This window comes from Hemiscyllium ocellatum, chromosome 5 (assembly GCF_020745735.1).
Source record: "Hemiscyllium ocellatum isolate sHemOce1 chromosome 5, sHemOce1.pat.X.cur, whole genome shotgun sequence".
In the NCBI taxonomy this organism is placed as follows: Eukaryota; Metazoa; Chordata; class Chondrichthyes; order Orectolobiformes; family Hemiscylliidae; genus Hemiscyllium; species Hemiscyllium ocellatum.
In genome coordinates this window covers 31,642,642-31,665,232 of record NC_083405.1, presented here as the reverse complement: position 1 = coordinate 31,665,232, position 22,591 = coordinate 31,642,642, and the positions used below count along the sequence as shown (strand labels likewise).

Below are 22,591 nucleotides of genomic sequence, written 5' to 3'. Positions count from 1 at the left end.
CTTTTTCACGCAGAGGGTGGTATATGTATGGAATGAGCTGCCAGAGGATGTGGTGGAGGCTGGTACAATTGCAACATTTAAGAGGCATTTGGATGGGTATATGAATAGGAAGGGTTGGAGGGATATGGGCTGGGTGCTGGCAGATAGGACTAGGTTGGGTTGGGATATCTGGTCGGCATGGACGGGTTGGACTGATGGGTCTGTTTCCATGCGATACATCTGTATGACTCTATGACTTTTTGGCTGTCTGCTCCTCCATGCCTTCTGTGTTATTTCATGTGCTCCACTTCACCTTTGGTAGCTACTTCTTCAACTTCCTTTGAATCTGCCCATTGGAACTGTCTCAACATTTCATTATTTGCTCTCTGCTTTCAAAATCCTTCTTTGCAATTGTGCTTTCCTCAACCTTCTTATGAAACCCCCCTTTTCCATTGTATCTTCATTCCTACCTGTAAAGTGCACCAAGATATTTATTTGCAAATGAAGAACATTAACACAGTGTAGCATTTCTATTGCTGCTACCCTTTCCTCTTTTTCATTATGAAATTGATTATAAGAATCAGTAAATGTGATTTGCAAGGTTTAACAGATAAGTGAGAGATTTTGTAAATAGAAACATAGGACCTTACAGTATAGAAGATGGCCATTCAGCCCATTATTAGAATTGGTGGTTATGGAGTGGGAACACTGATGAAGGAATGGCACTCCGAAAGCTAGTGCTTCCAATTAAATCTGTTGGATTATAACCTGGTGTTGTGTGAATTGTAACTTTGTACGCCCCAGTAGGCACAGTGGTTAGCACTGCTGTCTCACAGCGCCAGAGACCCGGGTTCAATTCCCGAATCAGGCGACTGTGTGGAGTTTGCACGTTCTCCCCGTGTCTGCGTGGGTTTCCTCCGGGTGCTCCAGTTTCCTCCCACAGTCCAAAGATGTGCGGGTCAGGTGAATTGGCCATGCTAAATTGCCTGTAGTGTTAGGTAAGGGGTAAATGTAGGGGTATGGGTGGGTTGCGCTTCGGTGGGTCGGTGTGGACTTGTTAGGCCGAAGGGCCTGTTTCTACACTGTAAGTAATCTAATCTAATCTAATCTGATCTCCAAATCAAAACAGAATAAAGGCTGACAACATGCCCAATGCTTATAAGAAGTGGCTGAGCACTTATCACCATTATAGTTTGTCTCCTACCAGGGTTCAGCGTCCGTCAGTTTCTGATATTGTATTTTCACAACACAGAATGGTTGAAAATTACACAAAAACATTTTCTGAATAATTGCAAATTGCATGCTAAAATGCAAATATATTAAAACTAATCTTAATTTAAAAGGATTGATTTGTAACATTATTTTTTTGACCACAAAGAATAGTAAAACATGTTCCATATTTGCTGCATTGAATCCTATTTACAGCTGCCATTTTATTTCTCCCAGCAGCCAGGCCCTGCAGTGAGAACATACCAGAACAGTAAGGCAAGGGTCACCATGAGCCCTGGCTTTACCCCACAATGGAACAACAACCAGTCTGCCTGGAACAATTACACCTACCCCAGGGCTAACATTCACTATCAGTCCCATGCCAGTTACAGCTACTGTCCTGGGCATCCTGCCGTAAGTACGCCAACTGGGCATTATTAAACTGAATGATTTTCAACAATATCTAAAATGCGTGGCTAGAAATAGTCGTTACATATATGTTGGACTTCTTTTGCTGGCAAAGAGTAAAAGTGATGGTGGTTTGAATAATAGTTGATTTTACTCTGTTCTCTTTGGGTGTGGTACCATGAAGCAATCCTGATGTAATCTTGAAAAATCAGGTTAAAAAAAGGTTCACCACTAGATGTTGCTCCTCTTTTTGAATGTTGTTGTTTGTGGCAAGTCTAAGGATTCCTAACACTGTTTTGGCCTTTTAACAAATTGTTTTTCCATGACTTTATATTTTCCTAATGATACTGACAAACTGAAGAGTCTGTGCTATCTTTGATCCTTCACAGTTACAGAGTATTCTGGAGAGATCTAAAAATGATCAATTTGTGCTGAAATCATAAAGTCGTTTACAAAGAATGTTTATCTAAGTTCACGATAAGGAGTGGCAGAAAAAGTTGTGAATAAAACAGAGAAATATTGACAGTTGCGATGTAATGGAATATATATTGCATTTATTATCAACTTGGACTTGCATGTTTGCAGAAGGACTAAAATTGCTTCTGACTGTGTGTTTGAAATCATGCTGCACCTTGCTAAACCAATTAAACTCACTTATATAGGAGATGTTTTCCATTCAGGAACTAATCCTGATTACGTTAAAGAGATCATCATAAACTGGGATACTTGGAGTTGGGGAAAATTTGGGGGAAGGTGCATAAGTGAACTCTCGGTTACCCTTAACAAGGATTCTGCATTATAAATCGGTCTTTGGGCTTTCCAACATGTCATTTTATTACTGTTGCCAGAAATATTTATATCTACATATTTATCAGTTACTGACTGTCATATGATAATCTAGTTGATCTATCAAGGCAATGGTCAAGAAGAGTTGAGTGTTCTGCTGTTACTTGGTGTGTAGAACATGTGACCTAGTGTTCATGGATTAAACAAAAAAGGTTTGTATGAACATGCTTAGAGATGGTGATGTGGTCTGGTTGATATCTGAAAAATATTATGTTCACTCACAGTGATAGATTAATGAAGAAATTATATCCTTGTACACCACACCCACATAACTATTTACATCTCACTGGGTAATATGAACATTTAAAACAACAACAACTTCACTCTCTACCTCTATAACATTCTTCAGACCTACAATTCCCAGCTGTATCCAAGGCCTCTTCAACTCCCACGATTTTAATCTCCTCATCATTGGCCTCCTGGTGACCAGGCTTTCAGATTTGGAATTGAATCACCAAATCTCTTCATCTGTCCTCAAGATGTTCCTTTCAGACAATCTCTGGGTTTTCCATTGTCTTTCAAAATATCAAATGTGGCACAGTGTCAAATTCTGTTTAAGAATTGATGCTGTAAAGCACCTTTGGATGCTTTATCACAATCAAAGCACTTTGTGAATGGAAATTGTTCTTTTTGTGTTTATACACTGTCCTGAGACTCTTCATAGATAAGTAGACAATCAAAAATCTGAGCCAAGAACAGAGATATTAGGAGGGATATTTCAAGGGTGATCTAAAAGGGAGCTTATAAGGACCACAAGATATGGCCATAGAGAGACTTGTAAATGGATGTTGGAGCTTCTGGCTTGGATGTTTGAGAGCTTTCAACAACACTGCAATGGAAAAGGAGGATCCACAATAGTCCAGTTTTGGAGAAACATAGTTTGTGGATGGCTAGAGGTCTGAGGAACTTATGGAAGTTTCATAGGCTAATGTGTGATATTTTCAGATGTGACATCTTTGAATGTCAAAAAGCAATAGATAGGAGTTGGAATGAATATGTTTTAATAGATTCTGTACAGGAATAGTTTTATTATGCTACTACACATGCAGCATCTGGTGGTCCAATTGCACAGTCATTGCATTTAATAATCAGGTACACTCAAGGAGTCAAGGTTACTTGCATTAGAAAATTATTGGCTTAAAAATAGCAGTGAGAAGACATATTTGAGTTTTCATTAATGTAGAATGATTAGACTTTAGACAATTGGTTGCAAATAGTACAATGAGGCAACTTTCATACAGCATTCTTCAGCAAAAATTGATCATCCACATCCTAAAGCTGCTTTTCCACAATTATCACCTTCAGAACAGGTTAGCAACACATGTAGAAAGAACTATTCAATACCGATGTTCTGAAAGGAATTGGGCAAGTTCCTCCATATCTAGTTATGGAAGGTTGGTTATTTGATTGATGAAGTTGTTTTTTTCTCAGCTCGATGATCATACTGCAGTTAGTGGGAAGACAGTGGTCAGGATGACACAAACAGTCTATAGAGGGATGTCTACAGGTTACGTGAATGGGTAAAATTTGGCAAATGGAATATAATGTGGGAAAGTGAAGGTTATGGTCTTTAGCAGAAAGAATAGAGGAGCTGAATATTATATAAATGGAGAAAGATTACAGAAAGATATAGAACAGAAGGATTTCAGAGTCCTCATCTAGGAATCACAAAAATGTTGGCATCCGAGTTCAGTGGTTAATAGGGAAGGCAACTGAAATGATGCTGTATATTTCAAATGGAATGGAATATAAAAATAAGGATGTATTGTTAAAATTACACAAGGTACTAGTCATACCCAAGCTGAAATACTGTGAATAGTTTTCGTCCATTCATCTAAGTTGTCCAGAGAAAATTCCCCATGCTGACTCCAGGGTATGGAGGGACTGTGATATGAGAAGAGGTTGAGTAGGTTGGGCCTGTACTCATAGAGTTTAGAAGACCTTATTGAGAGACCTCCTTGCTGTGGGGAACCTTATCACAAGGAAGAGGTATTAGAAATCCTGCAGAGTGTGAAAATAGAGAAGTTCCCTTGGGCCGGATGGGATTTATCCTAGGATCCTCTGGGAGCCAGGGAGGAGATTGCTGAGCCTTTGGCATTGATCTTTAAATCATCATTGTCTACAGGAATAGAGCCAGAAGACTGGAGGATAGCAAATGTGGTTCCCCTGTTCAAGAAGGGGAGTAGAGACAATCCTGGTAACTATAGACCAGTGAGCTTTACTTCAGTTGTTGGTAAAGTGTTGGAAAAGGTTATAAGAGAGAATTTATAACCATCTAGAAAAGAATAATTTGATTTTGTGAGGAGTAGGTCGTGCCTCACAAACCTTATTGAGTTCTTTGAGAAGATGACCAAACAGGTAGATGAGAGTAAATCAGTTGATATGGTGTATATGGATTTCAGCAAGGCGTTTGATAAGGTTCCCCATGGTAGGCTATTGTACAAAATGCGGAGGAATGGGATTATGAGAAATTTAGCAGTTTGGATCAGTAATTGGCTTGCTGAAAGAAGACAGAGGGTGGTGGTTGATGCAAAATGTTCATCCTGGAGTCCAGTAACTAGTGGTGTACCGCAAGGGTCGGTGTTGGGTCCACTGCTGTTCGTCATTTTTATAAACGACCTGGATGAGGGTGTAGAAGGGTGGGTTAGTGACTTTGCAGACGACACTCAGGTTGGTAGAGTTCTGGATAGTGATGAAGGATGTTGTAGGTTACAGAGAGACATAGATAGGCTGCAGAGCTGGGCTGAGAGGTGGCAAATGGAGTTTAAAGTAGACAAGTGTGAGGTGATTCACTTTGGTCAGAGTAACTGGAATGCAAAGTACTGGGCTAATGGTAAGATTCTTGTTAGTGTAGGTGAGCAGAGGGATCTCGGTGTCCAGGTACACAGATCCTTGAAAGTTGCCACCCAGGTTGACAGAGTCATTAAGAAGGCATACAGTGTTTTAGCTTTTATTAATAGAGCAATTGGGTTCCGGAACCATGAAGTTATGCTACAGCTGTACAAAACTCTGGTGCGGCCGAACTTGGAGTATTGTGTACAGTTCTGGTCATCGCATTATAAGAAGGATGTGGAAGCTTTGGAAAGGGTGCAGAGGAGATTTACTAGGATGTTGCCTGGTATGGAGGGAAGGTCTTACGAGGAAAGGCTGAGGGACTTGAGGCTGTTTTCGTTGGAGAGAAGAAGGTTGAGAGGTGACTTAATAGAGACATATAAGATAATCAGAGGGTTAGATAGGGTGGACAGGGAAAGCCTTTTTCCAAGAATGGGGACGGTGAGCACAAGGGGCGTAGCTTTAAATTGAGGGGTGATAGATATAGGACAGATGTCCGAGGTAATTTCTTTACTCAGAGAGTAGTAAGGGCATGGAATGCTTTGCCTGTAACGGTAGTAGATTCACCAACTTTAAGTGCATTTAAGTTGTCATTGGACAAACATATGGAAGAGTGGAGGTTAGATGGGCTTCAGATTGGTGTTACTGGTCGGTACAACATCGAGAGCCGAAGGACCTGTGCTACATTGTAATGTTCTATGTACTGAAACCTACAAGACTCTTAGGGGACTCGACAGGTCAGACGCAGAAAGGTTGTTTCGCTTTGTGGGAAAGTCTAGGCCCAGAGGGCACCATTTCCAAATAAGGGTTTTCACGTTTAAGTCAGAGATGAGGAGGGATTCTTTTTCTCTCAGAGAGTAATGAACCTGTGAAATTCTTTACTGCAGAGGATGTTAAAACTGGTTCAGTAAGTAGATTCAATGAGATCATAGGCAGGTTTTTAATTAATAAGGGAATCAAATGATTCAGGGCAATTGGATTTGAGAAAGTTTCAGATCAGTCATGATCTTTGTGTATGGTAGACAAGACTCAATGGCTTACCTCTGTGCCTGTATATTATGATCAGAATGTCTATGTTCTGGGAAATTTTACTGTTGCTATGTAAATACCAGCTGTTGTTGACCAGTCATAATGTAAGACTGTCAGAAAAACTGTTTCTCTAAATGTGGCCCCTAATCATCAACACCTTTAATTATCTAAAAATCTTTGAAACAGGAATATTGTTGCTTAGTGCATGCCTGAGTATTTTTCAGAAACAATATCTGCTCATTTGTAGCTCCAATCTGGTGTCATAATCCTTTAATTTCCATCCACCACCATCCTGCTATTTCCATTACATCAGATTGAATTTCATAGAACGTTCTTCAGCCATTCTGGCACAGGGAAAGAGACTACAATATTAAAAGTTGAACACATAAATGGTTCTTTAAAGAAAGTATCTGCAATCACATGTTTGAAAAGATGTCCCCAACACATGTCCTCTCCAAGCTGAAGCATGTGGCTATGAAATTTTCCTTCTGGAGAGAATGGAGAATGGGGATATCCTTTCAGTTCGCATGTTAACATGAATGATTTACAGTAGGACAGTACTTTGTGCACTTAAACATATGGCAGATAAATCACTCTGAAGTGAATGAGAGTGACTTAATACTGTACGAGAATGATCTTCAGAAGAATTTGATCTTATCAGAAATTATTAGTCTTGTCTTGTGCCATATACTTCTGTTAAATATGGTGTGATGTATCACTCTTTGGTGAGTATTATTATTTCTTCACCCCCTAAACTTATGACTCGTTTAGGGCCCACATCCATGACAAATCTACTATAATCGGGAAATCTATTTTGTCGAAACATAGAGTCATATAGCATGAAAACAGACCCTTCAGTCCACCCAACTGCACCGAACAGACATCCCAATCTGATCATGTCCAATTTGATAGCATTTGGTCATTTTCCCATAAAACCCTTCCCATTCAGATGCCTTTTGTATGTTGTAATTGTACCCACCTCCACCACTTCCTCTGGCAGCTCATTCCATACTTGCACCACTCTCTGCGTGAAAAAGTTACCCCTCAGGTCCTTTTCACATCTTTCCCCTCTCACCTTAAACCAATGTCCTCTCATTTTGGACTCCCCCACTGTAGGAAAAATACCTTGGCTATGCACCCCATCCATGCCCCTCATGATTTTATAAACTTCTATGAGGTCGCCTCTTAGCCCTTCGATGCTCCAGGGAAAAACACCCCAGCCTATTCAGCCTATCCCTACAGCTCAAACTCTCCAGTCCCGGCAACAGCCTTGTAAATCTTTCTGCACCCTCTCAAGTTTAACGACATCCTTACTATGGAAGGGCAACCAGAACTGTGCAAAGTATTCCAAAGGTGGTCTTACCAATGTCCTGTACAGCTGCTACACTGTTTCTCAACTCATATACTCAATGTTCTGACAAGTAAAGGCCAGCATGCCAAATGCTTTCTTCACCACTCTGCCTACCTGTGACTCCACTTTCAAGGAACAACGCACCAGCACCCTGAGGTCTCTTTGTTCAGCAACACCCCCCACAGCTTTACCATTCAGTGTATAAGTCCTGCCCTGGGTTTGTCTTACCCAAATCCAACACCTCGCATTTATCGAAATTAAACTCCATCTGCCACTCATCAGCCCATGGGCCCATTTGATAAAGGTCCTGTTGTACTCTGAGATAATCTTCTTTACTGCCTACAACACCACCAATGATCAGATTATATTCATCGATATTTAGAAGTGATACAAGCAACAAATGCACTTGAACATCTTGAGTTGGGATTTTTTTGAAGAAATGTCTTACATCAACACAGGTGCATTTTGAAAGCTAAAATAATTGATTATTGCTTTCAGTGGCAGTCTCTCATAATAGAAAACCATACAGATAGTTTACGTGCTATTTCAATAAGTATAACATATTACAAATAAAAATTTACCTTCAGTTCAACTTCAATATCGGACTGTCTGTTACCCATGGCTAGTCAGATATAATGATGATGGCTCAGTGTAAACACACAGCTGGATAGAATGGATGTGCAGACTCCCAACAGTTACAATAGCACATCAGTGACAAAGAAGTGCAGGGCAGGCATTGTGAAATTGTCATCTAGCCTAATACTAAACTCCAATATATGGATGTTTCTGTGCTTAGTGACCAATTACAGTGTTTTTAGATTAATCTGTTAAAGCATGCAATTAACAGAAAATTAAATAATTGACTAATTGTCTCATTAAGCCATCTTTTATGGGGATAACAAAGTGCTGCACTCCACACATTATTATAACAAAGATGATTGCCTGCAAAATAATTGCTGAAGTGTTTGTTTATTTCATTATATACAAGTAGTTCTTCAATAACGCGATAGTTGCATTCCTGTGCAATCCCGCATTATAGAAAAATCCCACTTCAGAAACAGTATTGGCGATGTAATCATGTTACAGCCAACACACGCTTGAAATGTTCGCGTTTTAGAAACAGCATTCCAAATTCGGCAATCACACTGCAGCAGGTTTGTGTTAACAAAATGCATGTTATAGCAGAATGGCCTGTAGTTAAACTTGTTTAGACAGTCATGAAATTTTTCAGTTGGGACAGGTTTAGGCCATTCAGCTGCTAGAACATCTTCAAATATTTTATTAGATGATGACTGATCTGTACCTCAACTCCATTACTCACAATTTCTGCATATTCCTTGATACTCTTGCCTCACAAAAACCAAACTCAGACCTGAAAATTTCAATTAACACAGCATGCACAACACTTCAGGAGTGAAGATTCCAGCATTTCACTGTGTGTTTGATGACAAATTTCCAGATTTAAATTGCATGCGGGTTAGTGCTAATCTTCTTTGTGAGTAGTTTTTGATGTTCACAAGCAAAAATGACCTCAGCAAGGGTTTTCTGAGTTCATAGTTTTCTTTGACAGCATAAAGAGGCCATTAAAGGATTAGTTGTGTTTGAAAGTGGTGAATTAGAATAAACACTTGAGATTTTAAAGAAACCTTTGTATGAACTTACACCAATAAGAATTTTTTTTGCTATCTCATCTGAATAGGAGAATCTATGTTAGAATTTTAAAGCTTTATTTTCTCTCATTTCTACATGGGCTTATGAGATCTATGCAGAATGGATGCAAGTTGGGGTGAATTGCTAAGTTTAATGGACCATGGGAGTGGGTGAGGAGTGTTATGGATAACACCAGACCCCCTCAAAATATTTTAGGAAGGAAGCCTAGACCCTACATTTTTCATATTTTAAAGGCAAATGTTAAGTCTGTGTTCCAGGTGCAAATTCGACTAGTCAAACTACTTGGCATTAAGCAAAACACAATGGTTTTAAACATTGTAGTTAAAATACAACAGAAGAAGGAAGAACTTATAATAACGTAATGGTATTAGAAAACCTAACCTAAAAATAGATTCAGGCTATTAGTAATTAACTTTCCAATATAATAACATTCCATAAACACACCTTTTGTCAATATTCAACAAATAAATTTATCTCACAGGTAGCTCTAGCAACCCAGAAGGAAAACCATTGAGAGAAATCTGAGACAGAGTAGCAGCTAGGAGATACTTACTGCAGCTTCCAACCCTTTTGTGACTCCGATAGCAAGTGCTGCTGAATCTCAAAGATAAAAAACTAAAATCTAGAAATTCTGGTCTGTGAGAGCTGGTCACACCCATCCAGGCTGCTTCTATTGTTTAAAAAAATGCTGAAGGCCTCCCAAGCTGTTTACTTTATGTGTCTCCACCAGCTAGCTTTTCACCACTACCTTAAAACTCTCTTAAAAATAAATAGCCACAGCATCGTCATAGGAGTATGAATACATACTAGTTATCATGTAGAGTACAAAAGACAAGGGCACATGTTACAAAGTAGGTATAAAGGACCATGAGTGAAAGGCATGAATTGGACTGAGTCAGCATGGGAGTATGAAGGGGCATGGACACATGATAGGATAGGCATTATGTAGGTACGCTCAAGAACGTAAAATCTTATAACACAACTGGTTCAAAATCCCAGAGAATGGAGGTAGGCCTTTGAACCATCTCATTTTGACCATCCCTATAGCCAATAGGCTTCATTCTATATCCAAACCCACTTGGCAGAACAAGGAATACTAACTTCGGGAACCTTTTTGCCAAGCAGGTGAAATTACCCCAGAAAAAGTTTTCTGGCTTGCCCTACCCATTCTAGTGGTCAAAATCTGGGCCTTGATCTCCTTGTAATTTCCTGCTCTCATCTATTTTGAGGCCACAGAGATTTGCAGGGCAATTAATATTCAGACCTTTTCTTGATCTGGTCAGAACCATGGTGAGATGGTTTGTACATGACCTTGGATTTGTCCTCTGATAGCCGTATATAACACTTCATTACCTCCTCTAATCTTGAACTCAGACTGTTAGGAAAAATGTTTCCTTGTCCTCTTTGAATCTTGGTTTTATTGTCTTCTATAGGTGAATATTTTGTCAAGAAACCATGTTTGACACATTTATTAGAGATTTTCAAGGATGAAACTAGATTAAGGAGAACCTGCAGATATAGCATGCTTGGATTTTCAAAAGGTATTCGTCAGGGTCACGGAAGGTTAATACAAGAAGTTCATGGAGCTAGGGTAATATATTGGAATGCATACAGGACTAGTGAACAACTAGATGTGTCTATGTAAGTGGAACATGTTTGAAACTGTGACTAGTGGAGTGCTGCAATGATCAATGCTGGCTCTTCAATTACTTACAACTCATGACAGAGACCAATCTATTTCTCAATGTGATTCCACTTTAATGCCTGAAAATAAGTGATTGCAGATGCTAGCAAATATAAAACAGCAATGAAGCATCATATTCATTATGCAATTATTAACACTGGAACACTGTAAATTTGAATATAATAACTATATGATGTCAATATAATTTGGCTAAGGACTAATGCACTCTCTTCAAGCTATTACATTTTTTTATTATTCTTAACACTATTCAAAATGGTGCCAGATCATGGCAACAATAGAAAAACTTTTCTCTGTATTTTATGGCTTTTCTCACTGCAAAATACATGTGACAATAAAATCATTCATTCATTCAAAAGAAATGGTCAAACATTTAATGAATGCTCATTATGGACAAGCTGTCCATATTCCACACATATTGGAATCAATCATTCTCCCTCTATAACATGAACACACACAGATAGACAGGATAGTATAAAAGGTATTTGGTAAGCTTGCCTTTATTGGTCAGAGTATTAAGTACAGGGGTTGGGAGGTCATGTTGCGGCTATACAGGACATTGGTTAGGCCATTTTTGGAATACTGCATTCAGTTCTGCTTTCACTGCTATAGGAAGGATGTTGTGAAACTTGAAAGGGTTCAGAAAAGATTTGCAAGGATGTTGCCAGGGCTGGAGAATTTGAGCTCTAGGGAGAGACTGGATATTCTGGGGCTGTTTTCTCTGGAGCGTGGGAGGCTGAGGGGTGACGTAACAGAAGTTTCTAAAATCATGAGGGGCATGGATAGAGTAAAAAGCTGACGTCTTTTCCCCAGAGTAGGGGAGCCCAAAACTAGAGGTCATTGGTTTAAAATGAGAGAGAAATGATTTAAAAAGACCCAAGGGGAAACTTTTTCACACAGAGGGTGGTACGTGTATGGAATGAGCTGCCAGAGGAAGTGGTGGAGGCTGTTACAATTACAACACTTAAGAGGCATCTGGATGGGAATATGAAGAGGAAGGGTTTAGAGAGCTATGGGCCAAATGCTGGCAAATTTGACTAGATTTATTTAGGGTATCTAGTCAGCATGGTAATTGTAGACCAGTGAGCCTTACTTCAGTTATTGGTAAAGTGTTGGAAAAGGTTATAAGAGATTGGATTTATAATCATCTAGAAAAGAATAATTTGATTAGGAATACACAGCACGGTTTTGTGAAGGGTAAGTCGTGCCTCACAAACCTAATTCAATTCTTTGAGAAGGTGACCAAACAGGTAGATGAGAGTAAACCAGTTGCTGTGGTGTATATGGATTTCAGAAAGGCGTTCGATAAGGTTCCCCACGGTAGGCTATTGTACAAAATGCGGAGGAATGGGATTGTGAGAGATATAGCAGTTTGGATCAGTAATTGGCTTGCTGAAAGAAGACAGAGAGTGGTGGTTGATGGGAAATGTTCATCCTGGAGACCAGTAACTAGTGGTGTACCGCAAGGGTCAGTGTTGGGTCCACTGCTGTTCATCATTTTTATAAATGACCTGGATGAGGGCATAGAAGGGTGGGTTAGTAAATTTGCAGACGACACTAAGGTCAGTGGAGTTGTGGATGGTGATGAAGGATGTTGTAGGTTACAGAGAGACATAGATAAGCTGCAGAGCTGGGCTGAGAGGTGGCAAATGGAGTTTAATGCGGACAAGTGTGAGGTGATTCACTTTGGTCAGAGTAACTGGAATGCAAAGTACTGGGCTAATGGTAAGATTCTTGTTAGTGTAGATGAGCAGAGAGACCTCGGTGTCCAGGTACACAGATCCTTGAAAGTTGCCACCCAGGTTGACAGGGTCATTAAGAATGCATACAATGTTTTAGCTTTTATTAATAGAGGGATCGAGTTCCGGAACCATGAGGTTATGCTACAGCTATACAAAACTCTGGTGTGGCCGCACTTGGGGTATTGTGTACAGTTCTGGTCACCACATTATAAGAAGGATGTGGAAGCTTTGGAAAGAGTGCAGAGGAGATTTACTAGGATGTTGCCTGGTATGGAGGGAAGGTCTTACGAGGAAAGGCTAAGGGACTTGAGGCTGTTTTCGTTGGAGAGAAGAAGGTTGAGAGGTGACTTAATAGAGACATATAAGATAATCAGAGGGTTAGATCGGGTGGACAGGGAGAGCCTTTTTCCAAGTATGGTGACGGCGAGCATGAGGGAGCATAGCTTTAAATTGAGGGGTGATAGGTATAGGACAGATGTCAGAGATAGTTTCTTTACTCAGAGAGTAGTAAGGGTATGGAATGCTTTGCCTGCAACAGTCGTAGAATCACCAACTTTAAGTGCATTTAAGTTGTCATTGGACAAGCATATGGGCATAAACGGATTAGTGTAGGTTAGATGGGCTTCAGATTGGTATGACTGGTCAGCGCAACATCGAGGGCCAAAGGGCCTGTACTACGCTGTATTGTTCTATGTTCTATGTTCTATGGATGAGTTGGACTGAAGGGTCTGTTTCCGTGCTGTACAACTCCATGACTCCATGACATGCCTCTCTTCCCAACACATTACAACATACATGTTCCCAGCCCTGTGGTCTCAACCATCTTGAAAGACAAGAGCAGCCATAAAAATACTTTCGACTCCAAGTCATGACTTAGATATTTCTGGCCTTGGTTCATCCTTGCTGTATATAAATCCTGGAATGACCTACCTAGTCCACTGTGGCAGCACATTATCACCACAAAGAAGGTAGCAGTTTAAAACAATCTCAATAAAGTTAACTATAAGCAATAAATGTGACCTTTTCAATATTGTGAACATCCCTAGAATTGATTTTTAAAAATGATTGAATGGGAGCCATGAATCTCTCTTTATGGCTGCGAAGGCCAGAAGACTTGGTAGGGACAGTGGAGGCTAAAAGCATTCTTCAAAGAGGAGTTATTGAGTGACAGGTGCTCAGGAGGAAGGGGAAGGCCATGTTTGCAACTGTTCTCAGTACACTTGAGATTGCACAGTATATTCGGAATTGATCTGAGCCAAACAGAACAGAAAGTTCAAAAATGATTTCTTCTGGTCTGGATTGTAAGCTGTTGGCTGGAAAGATGTTTAAAGTGAGCAGAAAGCTTGTTAATGGTTTGGGAACAACAGACAGGAGCCACTGTGGTTTATTGACCATGTTTACAATTGCACTTACAACTTCCTCTTGGCTATGACCCAGTCTCGCATTTCCACGTCCTCTTGTAGCACAGTTGTGTAAAGAACCAAAAGGGTGATCCAGCAATCCAGGAGGATTCATGAATAAGTTTGAAGTATAGGTTGATACTGGAAAATTTTAGTTCAATTTAGACATCAAATCTAGGACTGAATTTTTGGTGAGTTTCATTGGAAGGTTTTCCTCCTTGAGGCTGAGAGAGGTTTCTGATACTATCTTCCCAAACCTGCCTCATTACCAATGCACCATGCCAGTATGGTGACCTGATGATCTCATCACTGACAGAAATACTCATCACTGCCAGGGCTTCCCAGAATGCCTAGCACAAGCACCATCTTTAAAGTCCAGCCATGTACCCAGACAAACATTGGCCGTCTGCAGCTGCTCTGCATAGTTCATTGGATTTAGCGTCATAGAGATGTACAGCATGGAAACAGACCCTTCGATCCAACCCGTCCATGCCGACCAGATATCCCAACCCAATCTAGTCCCACCTGCCAGCATCTGGCCCATATCCCTCCAAACCCTTCCTATTCATATACCCATCTAAATGCCTCTTAAATGTTACAATTGTACCAGCCTCCACCACATCCTCTGGCAGCTCATTCCATACACGTAGCACTCTCTGCGTGAAAAAGTTGCTCTTTAAGTCTCTTTTATATCTTTCCCCTCTCACCCTAAACCTATGCCCTCTAGTTCTGGACTCCCTGACTCCAGGGAAAAGACTTTGTCTATTTATCCTATTCATGCCCCTCATAATTTTGTAAACCTCTATAAGGTCACCCCTCAGCCTCCGACGCTCCAAGGAAAACAGCCCCAGCCTGTTCAACCTCTCCCTATAGCTCATATCCTCCAACCCTGCTAAACATCCTTGTAGATCTTTTCTGAACCCTTTCATGTTTCACAACATCTTTACAATAGGAATGAGACCAGAATTGCACGCAATATTCCAACAGTGGCCTAACCAATGTCCTGTACAGCCGCAACATGACCTCCCAACTCCTGTACTCAATACTCTGACCAATAAAGGAAAGCATACCAAACGCCTTTTTCACTATCCTACCTACCTGCGACTCCACTTTCAAGGAACTATGAACCTGCACTCCAAGGTCTGTTTGTTCAGCAACACCCTCTAGGACCTTACCATTAAGTGTATAAGTCCTGCTAAGATTTGCTTTCCCAAAACGCAGCACCTCGCATTTATCTGAATTAAACTCCATCTGCCACTTCTCAGTTCATTGGCCCATCTGGTCCAGATCCTGTTGTAATCTGAGGTAACCCTCTTCGCTGTCCACTACACCTCCAATTTTGGTGTCATCTGCAAACTTACTAACTGTACCTCTTATGCTTGCATCCAAATCATTTATGTAAATGACAAAAAGTAGAGGACCCAGCACCGATCCTTGTGGCACTCCACTGGTCACAGATCTACAGTCTGAAAAACAACCCTCCACCACCACCCTTGCCCTGGGCATGCCAGGCTGTCGGCAATTGGCATACTTCTTTATCTTAGAGAAGCTGGAGTCACAACCCATGGCACATGCCCTAAGATGCTGGGGACTACTGGATTTCCAAGCAATGAACTGTAGTCACCAGGTTACCACTGTCTTTCCTGTCCAGAATTGTTGGCATCTAGTTTCTGTCTGGTGAAAGAATGGGTAACCACAAATCAGTGAGCTGGAATAAATTAACAATGCAAACAGGCCTCTTGCCAGTCACGAGTGAAATTCTCATCTCACGATTCAACACTTAGTTGGACAAGAAGATGTTTTTCTCTTGACAGTGGAAGCTCCTCACTGTTGATCGAGTGTGATTCTCACAATTTTCTATCCCAGGCCCATGACATTCAGGGGCTGGGAAGATTTTGCCCATAATAACAGGTTAATATGAGACCAAATGGCTTAACACTGCAAATCCATCTGTGAGCTCCTCCCAGTGTCACACTATCAGCACCAAAAATCATATTTTTGCTTTCTTCAGCATATTAATTAAACTTTATTTTGACCTACAGTATGCTATACTTAGTAACCAGCCTAGTTTTTAAGCCCATGAACGTGTATTTTACTTACCTTATCAAGAGCTAAAGAGGGCTGTCCCAGCTGTCTGGTGAAGATGGATGGGTATCAAAGCCACACTTACTGTTTGCACCAGATACTGATGACATTTCAAAATGGCAGGATGGTTAGTTTCCTTATAAATACAACTTATAAATCGATACCACTGTTGGAGAATATTTGAGGGCCTTGCCTTTATATATTGACATCCCAAGTGTGGAGTAATCTAAACCTTGACTTTACTCAATGTCACTGCCTAACGCAACACATCAGGCTACGTAGGAGGAGTATGGTTTTTGGTCCTCAGTCCATCTTTCTTTGTTCAACTTGCCAGGCTTTCAAACAAATATCAGAATTAAGCAAAATAATGCAGGATCCTGTTTTCCATTGATCAGTGTGTGGAGCTGTCTGACTGCCTGTATTCAGGCATAGCATAATGATTGGTTTTATATAGAGCAGGAAGATTATTTATAAGTGATTTAATGGATGCATCAGCCAACTGAACATTGCTGACTAAATAAAATTTTCAAACAATGTTCTGAGTATGTAGGAATGTTTAACTCAAGTTCTGAAATCTGGGGTAGGGTTACAGCTGTCCAAGCTCAACTTTTTTCAATTATTATTATTACTTCTTAATCTGATCCAATGATAAATTATGCTGTATCTGTGCTTGTAGCAGCTGACAGATTCAAAACATCACCTGTCAATTGCACTAGCGACAGAAAAAGATCAACCATTTGGAGACATTTCATGCAGCAATCCCCAAACATAACCCACAATCCTGAAGTCATATTTCCAAGGTTTTCCTGATTTCCAATGGTGACCCTAACAATCAGTGCAAGCAGCCATTTGTAGTAGTTTTCTAGGATTCCTCCCAGTTTTGAGTGAAGATTATGAGAATTTCTGCAGTAAGTCCTGATGCCAGTGACTCATGCGTACTGTTGCGTTATAACTTCTGTATGTGTGCCCCAGCATCTTCCAGTATGTGTCCAGTATGTGTCAATTCCATGATTAACTATTTGCTTAATAAGTTAAAACTCATTTTCAAATACTACCTTAACTATTGATTCTATGGGACAGTGTACAGGAACTTCAAAAACAAACTCCACTAGCCTCAAATATCATTCTGGGAGTTAAATCCAACAAAACAATGCAATTTATTTTGGTTTCTATTGGTGTGGTGGGGTTTCAGAGGTCAAACTTTTTTATTAGGAGGCAGAATTTGCAGTCAATAGTGAAGGGAGGGTGCTGGTCCCTCAGGGCCTTGTTAAGAGGTTCAGTAATCTCTCTGGTGGAAGGTTTACCTCTATCACTGTGTCGAGATATGCAAAAGGTTGTTTACTGAACACTCACAGGGTGTAGCAGTAGCAAGGTCATTCAAGCTGAAGACATCTTTTAATTGATCATTTCACAGCGCTCCACAAGTGTAACATTAATTCTTTTAGAGCCATTTTTATTGTTCATCACATTTTGTTAATCACATGACTGTTACAAACCCAGTTTCACCTGGTCGAACAAGACATAAATTTACATGGACTTTCCAAGAGTGAGAAAATTAAAATTGCTGACTTCAGTGTTTGCCAGATTTGAGAGGATTTTTTTTAATGATCTATGACATGACTGCCAAATTTATGTTATGATCTAGCTAGAGGCCAGTAATGTTTTTTTGTTGGAAGTCGATGACATCTGAGATCCCAGGTACCTTCGAAGAGAGTAAGCCAAAAACATTCCATGTCTTTGAATCAAAACTCTTTGCAATACAAAGTTAGAATAGCAAAACATATCCTACAAAACATATCCCAAATTAACTTGAGGTCAACACGGGTGACAGATAAACTGTTGTCAAACGCCACACACAGGACATTAAATAGCAGATGTGGTCAAGAGTGAACCCATAGATTTCTCAACAACCCACCCAAATGGTAGTGGCACAGTGGCTTACCAAATCTCATTAAAACATTGCTGCCTTTTAAAAGGGACTCTAACTGATCATTGTTGAAGATTTAGCTTCGAAATTCCTTCAAAAATTGCTTTATTTTGAACAGCATCAATAATTCATTATCCAAACTTTTCCCCGATTTTGTGTTCCATCTGATTCCTAAGATTGCACTCAACATCTGTTCATGGACACCATTCCAGTTCTTTCACAGACAGCTAACTTCATTCAGCTGGCACTGTCCCAGTTTCGCAGAGCTCTCATAATTTTCAGGGAGAAAGTGAGGACTGCAGATGCTGGAGATCAGAGCTGAAAATGTGTTCCTGGAAAAGCGCAGCAGGTCAGGCAGCATCCAAGGAGAAGGAGAATTGACGTTTCGGGCATGAGCCCTTCTTCAGGAATTTTCAGGCTCATGCCCGAAACGTCGATTCTCCTTCTCCTTGGATGCTGCCTGACCTGCTGCACTTTTCCAGCAACACATTTTCAGCTCTCATCATTTTCAGCAGTACCAAGCTAATACTGCTTAGTGGGCTTCCTTCATCTCCATTCTTAACTAGAGTGAATTATCAATGGTTCCCAGAGATTCTTCAAAACCTCCACTAGAGTTCCAACAACTCCTTTGAGACCTAATGGTCTGAATCTGCTATTTTAGAACCTTGCTTCTCTGCATCTGAATGTGTCCCGTGAGTTCCTTGTAATAACACATTGTGTTGTTAGCTGGGAATATGGACCCAAGCATGCTCTGTCGGCGTTTGTCTGTGCATGCGTCAAGACACCCAGAGATTGCCAGGAATTCTTGTCCTCAGCCTCCTCCCATAAAAGAAGGCACTTGAGTGTTAAAGCACAGCCTGAAGGAGAGCTCATACTGACAGACTGTGAACCTCCAAATCACCATGTCAATGCGTACGCCCAACATACTGAAAGTGCAATCAATTTAGGAATGGTAATTATGCAATTATATAATATCATGACTGGGTCCTTGGTGTTTTTGCAGGTGAGGTGTGGAAACATATTAGTTCTTGAATAATGAACAATTATTGTTCATTAAAGAGACCTAGTTCAATAGGATTCCATTCAAATCTTCCTCCCAGAAATCCCAGTTCCACATGACTTGATGATATTTTGACATCACTGATGATGCAATCTAGCTATTAGTATAACAGCTATTAACCCCATATGCCATGTCAGTCGTTGGCATTTCCTCAACGTTCCTCCCCAACTGCAACTGCCCACTCTACCTCCCCCGCCCCCCCCAACCCGACCAGTTTTGGGCAGAGGTGCACTACCTTCTAATTCTCTTTTACACTTCTTCACCTCTGTGGACTTTCGAATGGGGAGGGATGGCTGGAGAAGCAGCGTCTCACACACATTAACTGTTTCTGCAGGGAAGTGAAACTTGGCCCAGTAATTGCTCCCAGACCTTTTGCAGGATCATTTGAAAACCAAAGCAACACAGCATTTTTATGGAATCTTTTTAAAGTAAGAGAAAATTGCGTGACAATTTTATTGACAACTTCTGGCTTTTTTGTCGCCTTGTGGGGAAATGAGTAGAAGAAGGAAATTGTCCTTATTTGAATATTGTCAGCCTGCCCTGCAGACATATCGAGGTGGTTGAAAATCTCTAAGGTACAATGACTAAGTGTGCATCCATCAACTAATGTGTTTGAATATTTGAGAAGATTGTGTATAGAGAGAGTTAATGGCTACTATACTAATGAGAACATCAATTTTGAACCAGGATCAATTGTGGTACTGGTTTATTCAGTGTACAACCTAATGAAAAAAAATACAGTCAGAGAACTGTTCAGAGAGCTTGTTATTTCTGGGCATAATTCAGAAGAAGAACTGCATGTTGACCTCAATTTCCATGGAATCTCTGCCAGTGCAACTCTTTAATTTTGATGAACATGTGGCAAATATCCTATATCTGAACATTTTTTCCCCATTAAGCAGTCATGTGACAGTACTTTTAATGTTTCTGATAAGAGCGACACATTGCTGAACATAGTGCACAAATGAGGACAAATGCAAGAATTCTGAATTTTCAATTATCACCACAGTGCAGACTCGAAGAGCTGAATGGCCTACTCCTGCACCTATTGTCTATTGACTTATATTTAGGCATAGCAATAATGTCTAATATTCTGAGGACATGAGTTCGAGTCTCACCATGGTAGATGATGAAATCTGAGTTCAATAAAGTCTGGAATTAATGGAGACTGTATGTTCAACGTCATTTGTCGGAAAATCCTATCTGGATAACTAATGTCGCTGGAAGAAGGAAATTTGCCATCCTTACCTGGTCTGACCTAATTGTGACTCCAGACCCACAGCTATGTGTTTAATCTTAACTCCTCTCTGAAATGACCAAGTAAGTCACTCAGTTGCATCAAACCACTACAAAGTCTAATAAAAAGAATGAAACTGGACAGACTGCACTTCTCTGAATTGCCTTCAATGCCAATATGTCTTGCCTTCAAGAAGTGAACCAAAGTTGTTCAGGGTATTCTATGTGTAGTCTGACTAGAACCTTGTATACTTTTAACAGGCCTCCCTTGTTTTATATACCTTTTGAAATAAAAGCCAATACTGCACTTGCCTTTCCTATTACCTACTGAATGTGTTTGGTAGCTTTTCATGACTCATGCATGAGGAACTCAAATCACTTTGTGCTGTGACTTTCTGCACTCTTTCTCCATTTAAAGAATGTTCATGTCCTTTTCTTCCTTTTGAAGGCCAGAACATCACATTTTCCCATATTATATTCCATCAACCAAGTTATTGCACATTCACTAAACCATGTATGTATCCGCCTGAAGATGTTTTCTGTCATCTTAACCACTTGCCTTTGTATCTCTTTTTGTGTTCATCCATAAGCATGATGGTAATCCATTCACTTCAGTCATCCTCGACATGTGTATTACAAATAATTGTGGCCCCAGCACTGATCCCTGCAGCACTCAACCAGTTACAGGTTGCTCTCCTGAAAATGTTTCATATCTCCTAATGATCTGTCTTCTATTATGTTGTGAATCCTCTATCCAGCTAATACATTACCCTCAGCATCCTGGGTTCATATTTTATTAAGTAGCCTTCTGCATTGTAACTTATTGGGGACCTTTTGGAAATCCAAATCTATTACGTCTATCGATTTCTGTTTATTTATCTTGCTTGTTACCACCTCAAGAAATTCTACCGAATTTGAAAGGCAGGATTTTCCTTTCATTAATCTCTGTTGACTGTGCTTGACTGAACTATGCATTTCTAAATGCCCTGCTGTTACATCATTTTTAACAGACTCGAACCGTTTCTCAATGACAGATCGTAAGGTTGCCATCTATAGCTACCTGTTTTATGGCTCCATTTTTATATAACCGTGTTACTTTGGCAGCTTTCCAATCATCTGAGACTTTCGCAGAATCAAAGGATTCTTTGAAGATCACTATCAGATGCACCCGCTGTCTCTGTAGTTACTTCATTTCATATCCTTGGATGCAACCCATCTGGTCCAAGAGTCTTACCAGCCTTTAACCCCGTTAGTTTTACTAGAACTTTCTTTCTAGTGGTAATTATTGTATTTATTTCTTCTCCCTCTTTTGCCCATTACATATTTAGGAGTTTTGCAATGCTGGAAGTGTCTTCTACCATGTACACTACAATAAAGTACTCATTCAATTCCTCTATTACTTCCTGTGTTCCCGTTATTATTTCCCCAGACTCATTCTCTACTGGGTCAACATTCACTTTTGCCTCTCACTTTTCATCAATTCAAAAAACCTGTTACTGTGTATTTTTTATATTACTTGCTACCTTAGCCTCAAATTTTACTTTCTCATGTGGTTATCTTTTATTGGTTTTTAAAACTTTCCAAACTCTCTGGTATACCATGATTCTTTGTCACATTAGCTGCTTTTTCTTTTAATTTGCTACTATATATCATATCCTTGGTTGAACCACAGTTTGTTTATCCACTTCCTACAGTTTTTCTTCATAACTGCAATGTATATTTATTGTGAATCGTGGACTATTTTCTTTAAAATCTGCCATTGTTCATTAACTGCCTTCCAGTTTCATAACTGCCCAGAGTTAAATTGAGCACAAGTTCTCTGACCTAATTATCTCACTCTTAAACTGCACACTAAATTCTACCATGTTTTTGTCACCATTCCTCAGCATTTTTTACTCTGAGATCGTTTATTAAACCTGCCTCATTACACACTGCCAGATCCAAAATAGCCTGATCCCTGGTTAGATCTACAATATGTTGTTCCAAGAAACTGTCCCAAATGCTCTCTATGAATTACTCCTCATGGCTCATAGAGCCAATTTGATTTTCCTAATCTTCATGTAGATTAAAGTCGCCCATGATTAATGTACTGCATAGACTACACCCATCAATAT

The 22,591-nt window shown here is 40.0% G+C and overlaps 1 protein-coding gene across 6 annotated transcripts in view; it reads left to right on the top strand.

The window, feature by feature from the left end:
* rbms3 (RNA binding motif, single stranded interacting protein) overlaps positions 1-22,591 on the top strand; it is a 1,363,226-nt gene that overhangs the window by 578,532 nt on the left and 762,103 nt on the right. For 5 of the 6 annotated variants that reach the window (XM_060824631.1, XM_060824632.1, XM_060824628.1 and 2 more), the window contains exon 4: positions 1,426-1,602. In XM_060824631.1, the coding sequence (XP_060680614.1) occupies positions 1,426-1,602 (177 nt within the window). The remainder of the gene's footprint in view (positions 1-1,425; positions 1,603-22,591) is intronic. The other variant, XM_060824630.1, reaches the window with a different exon arrangement.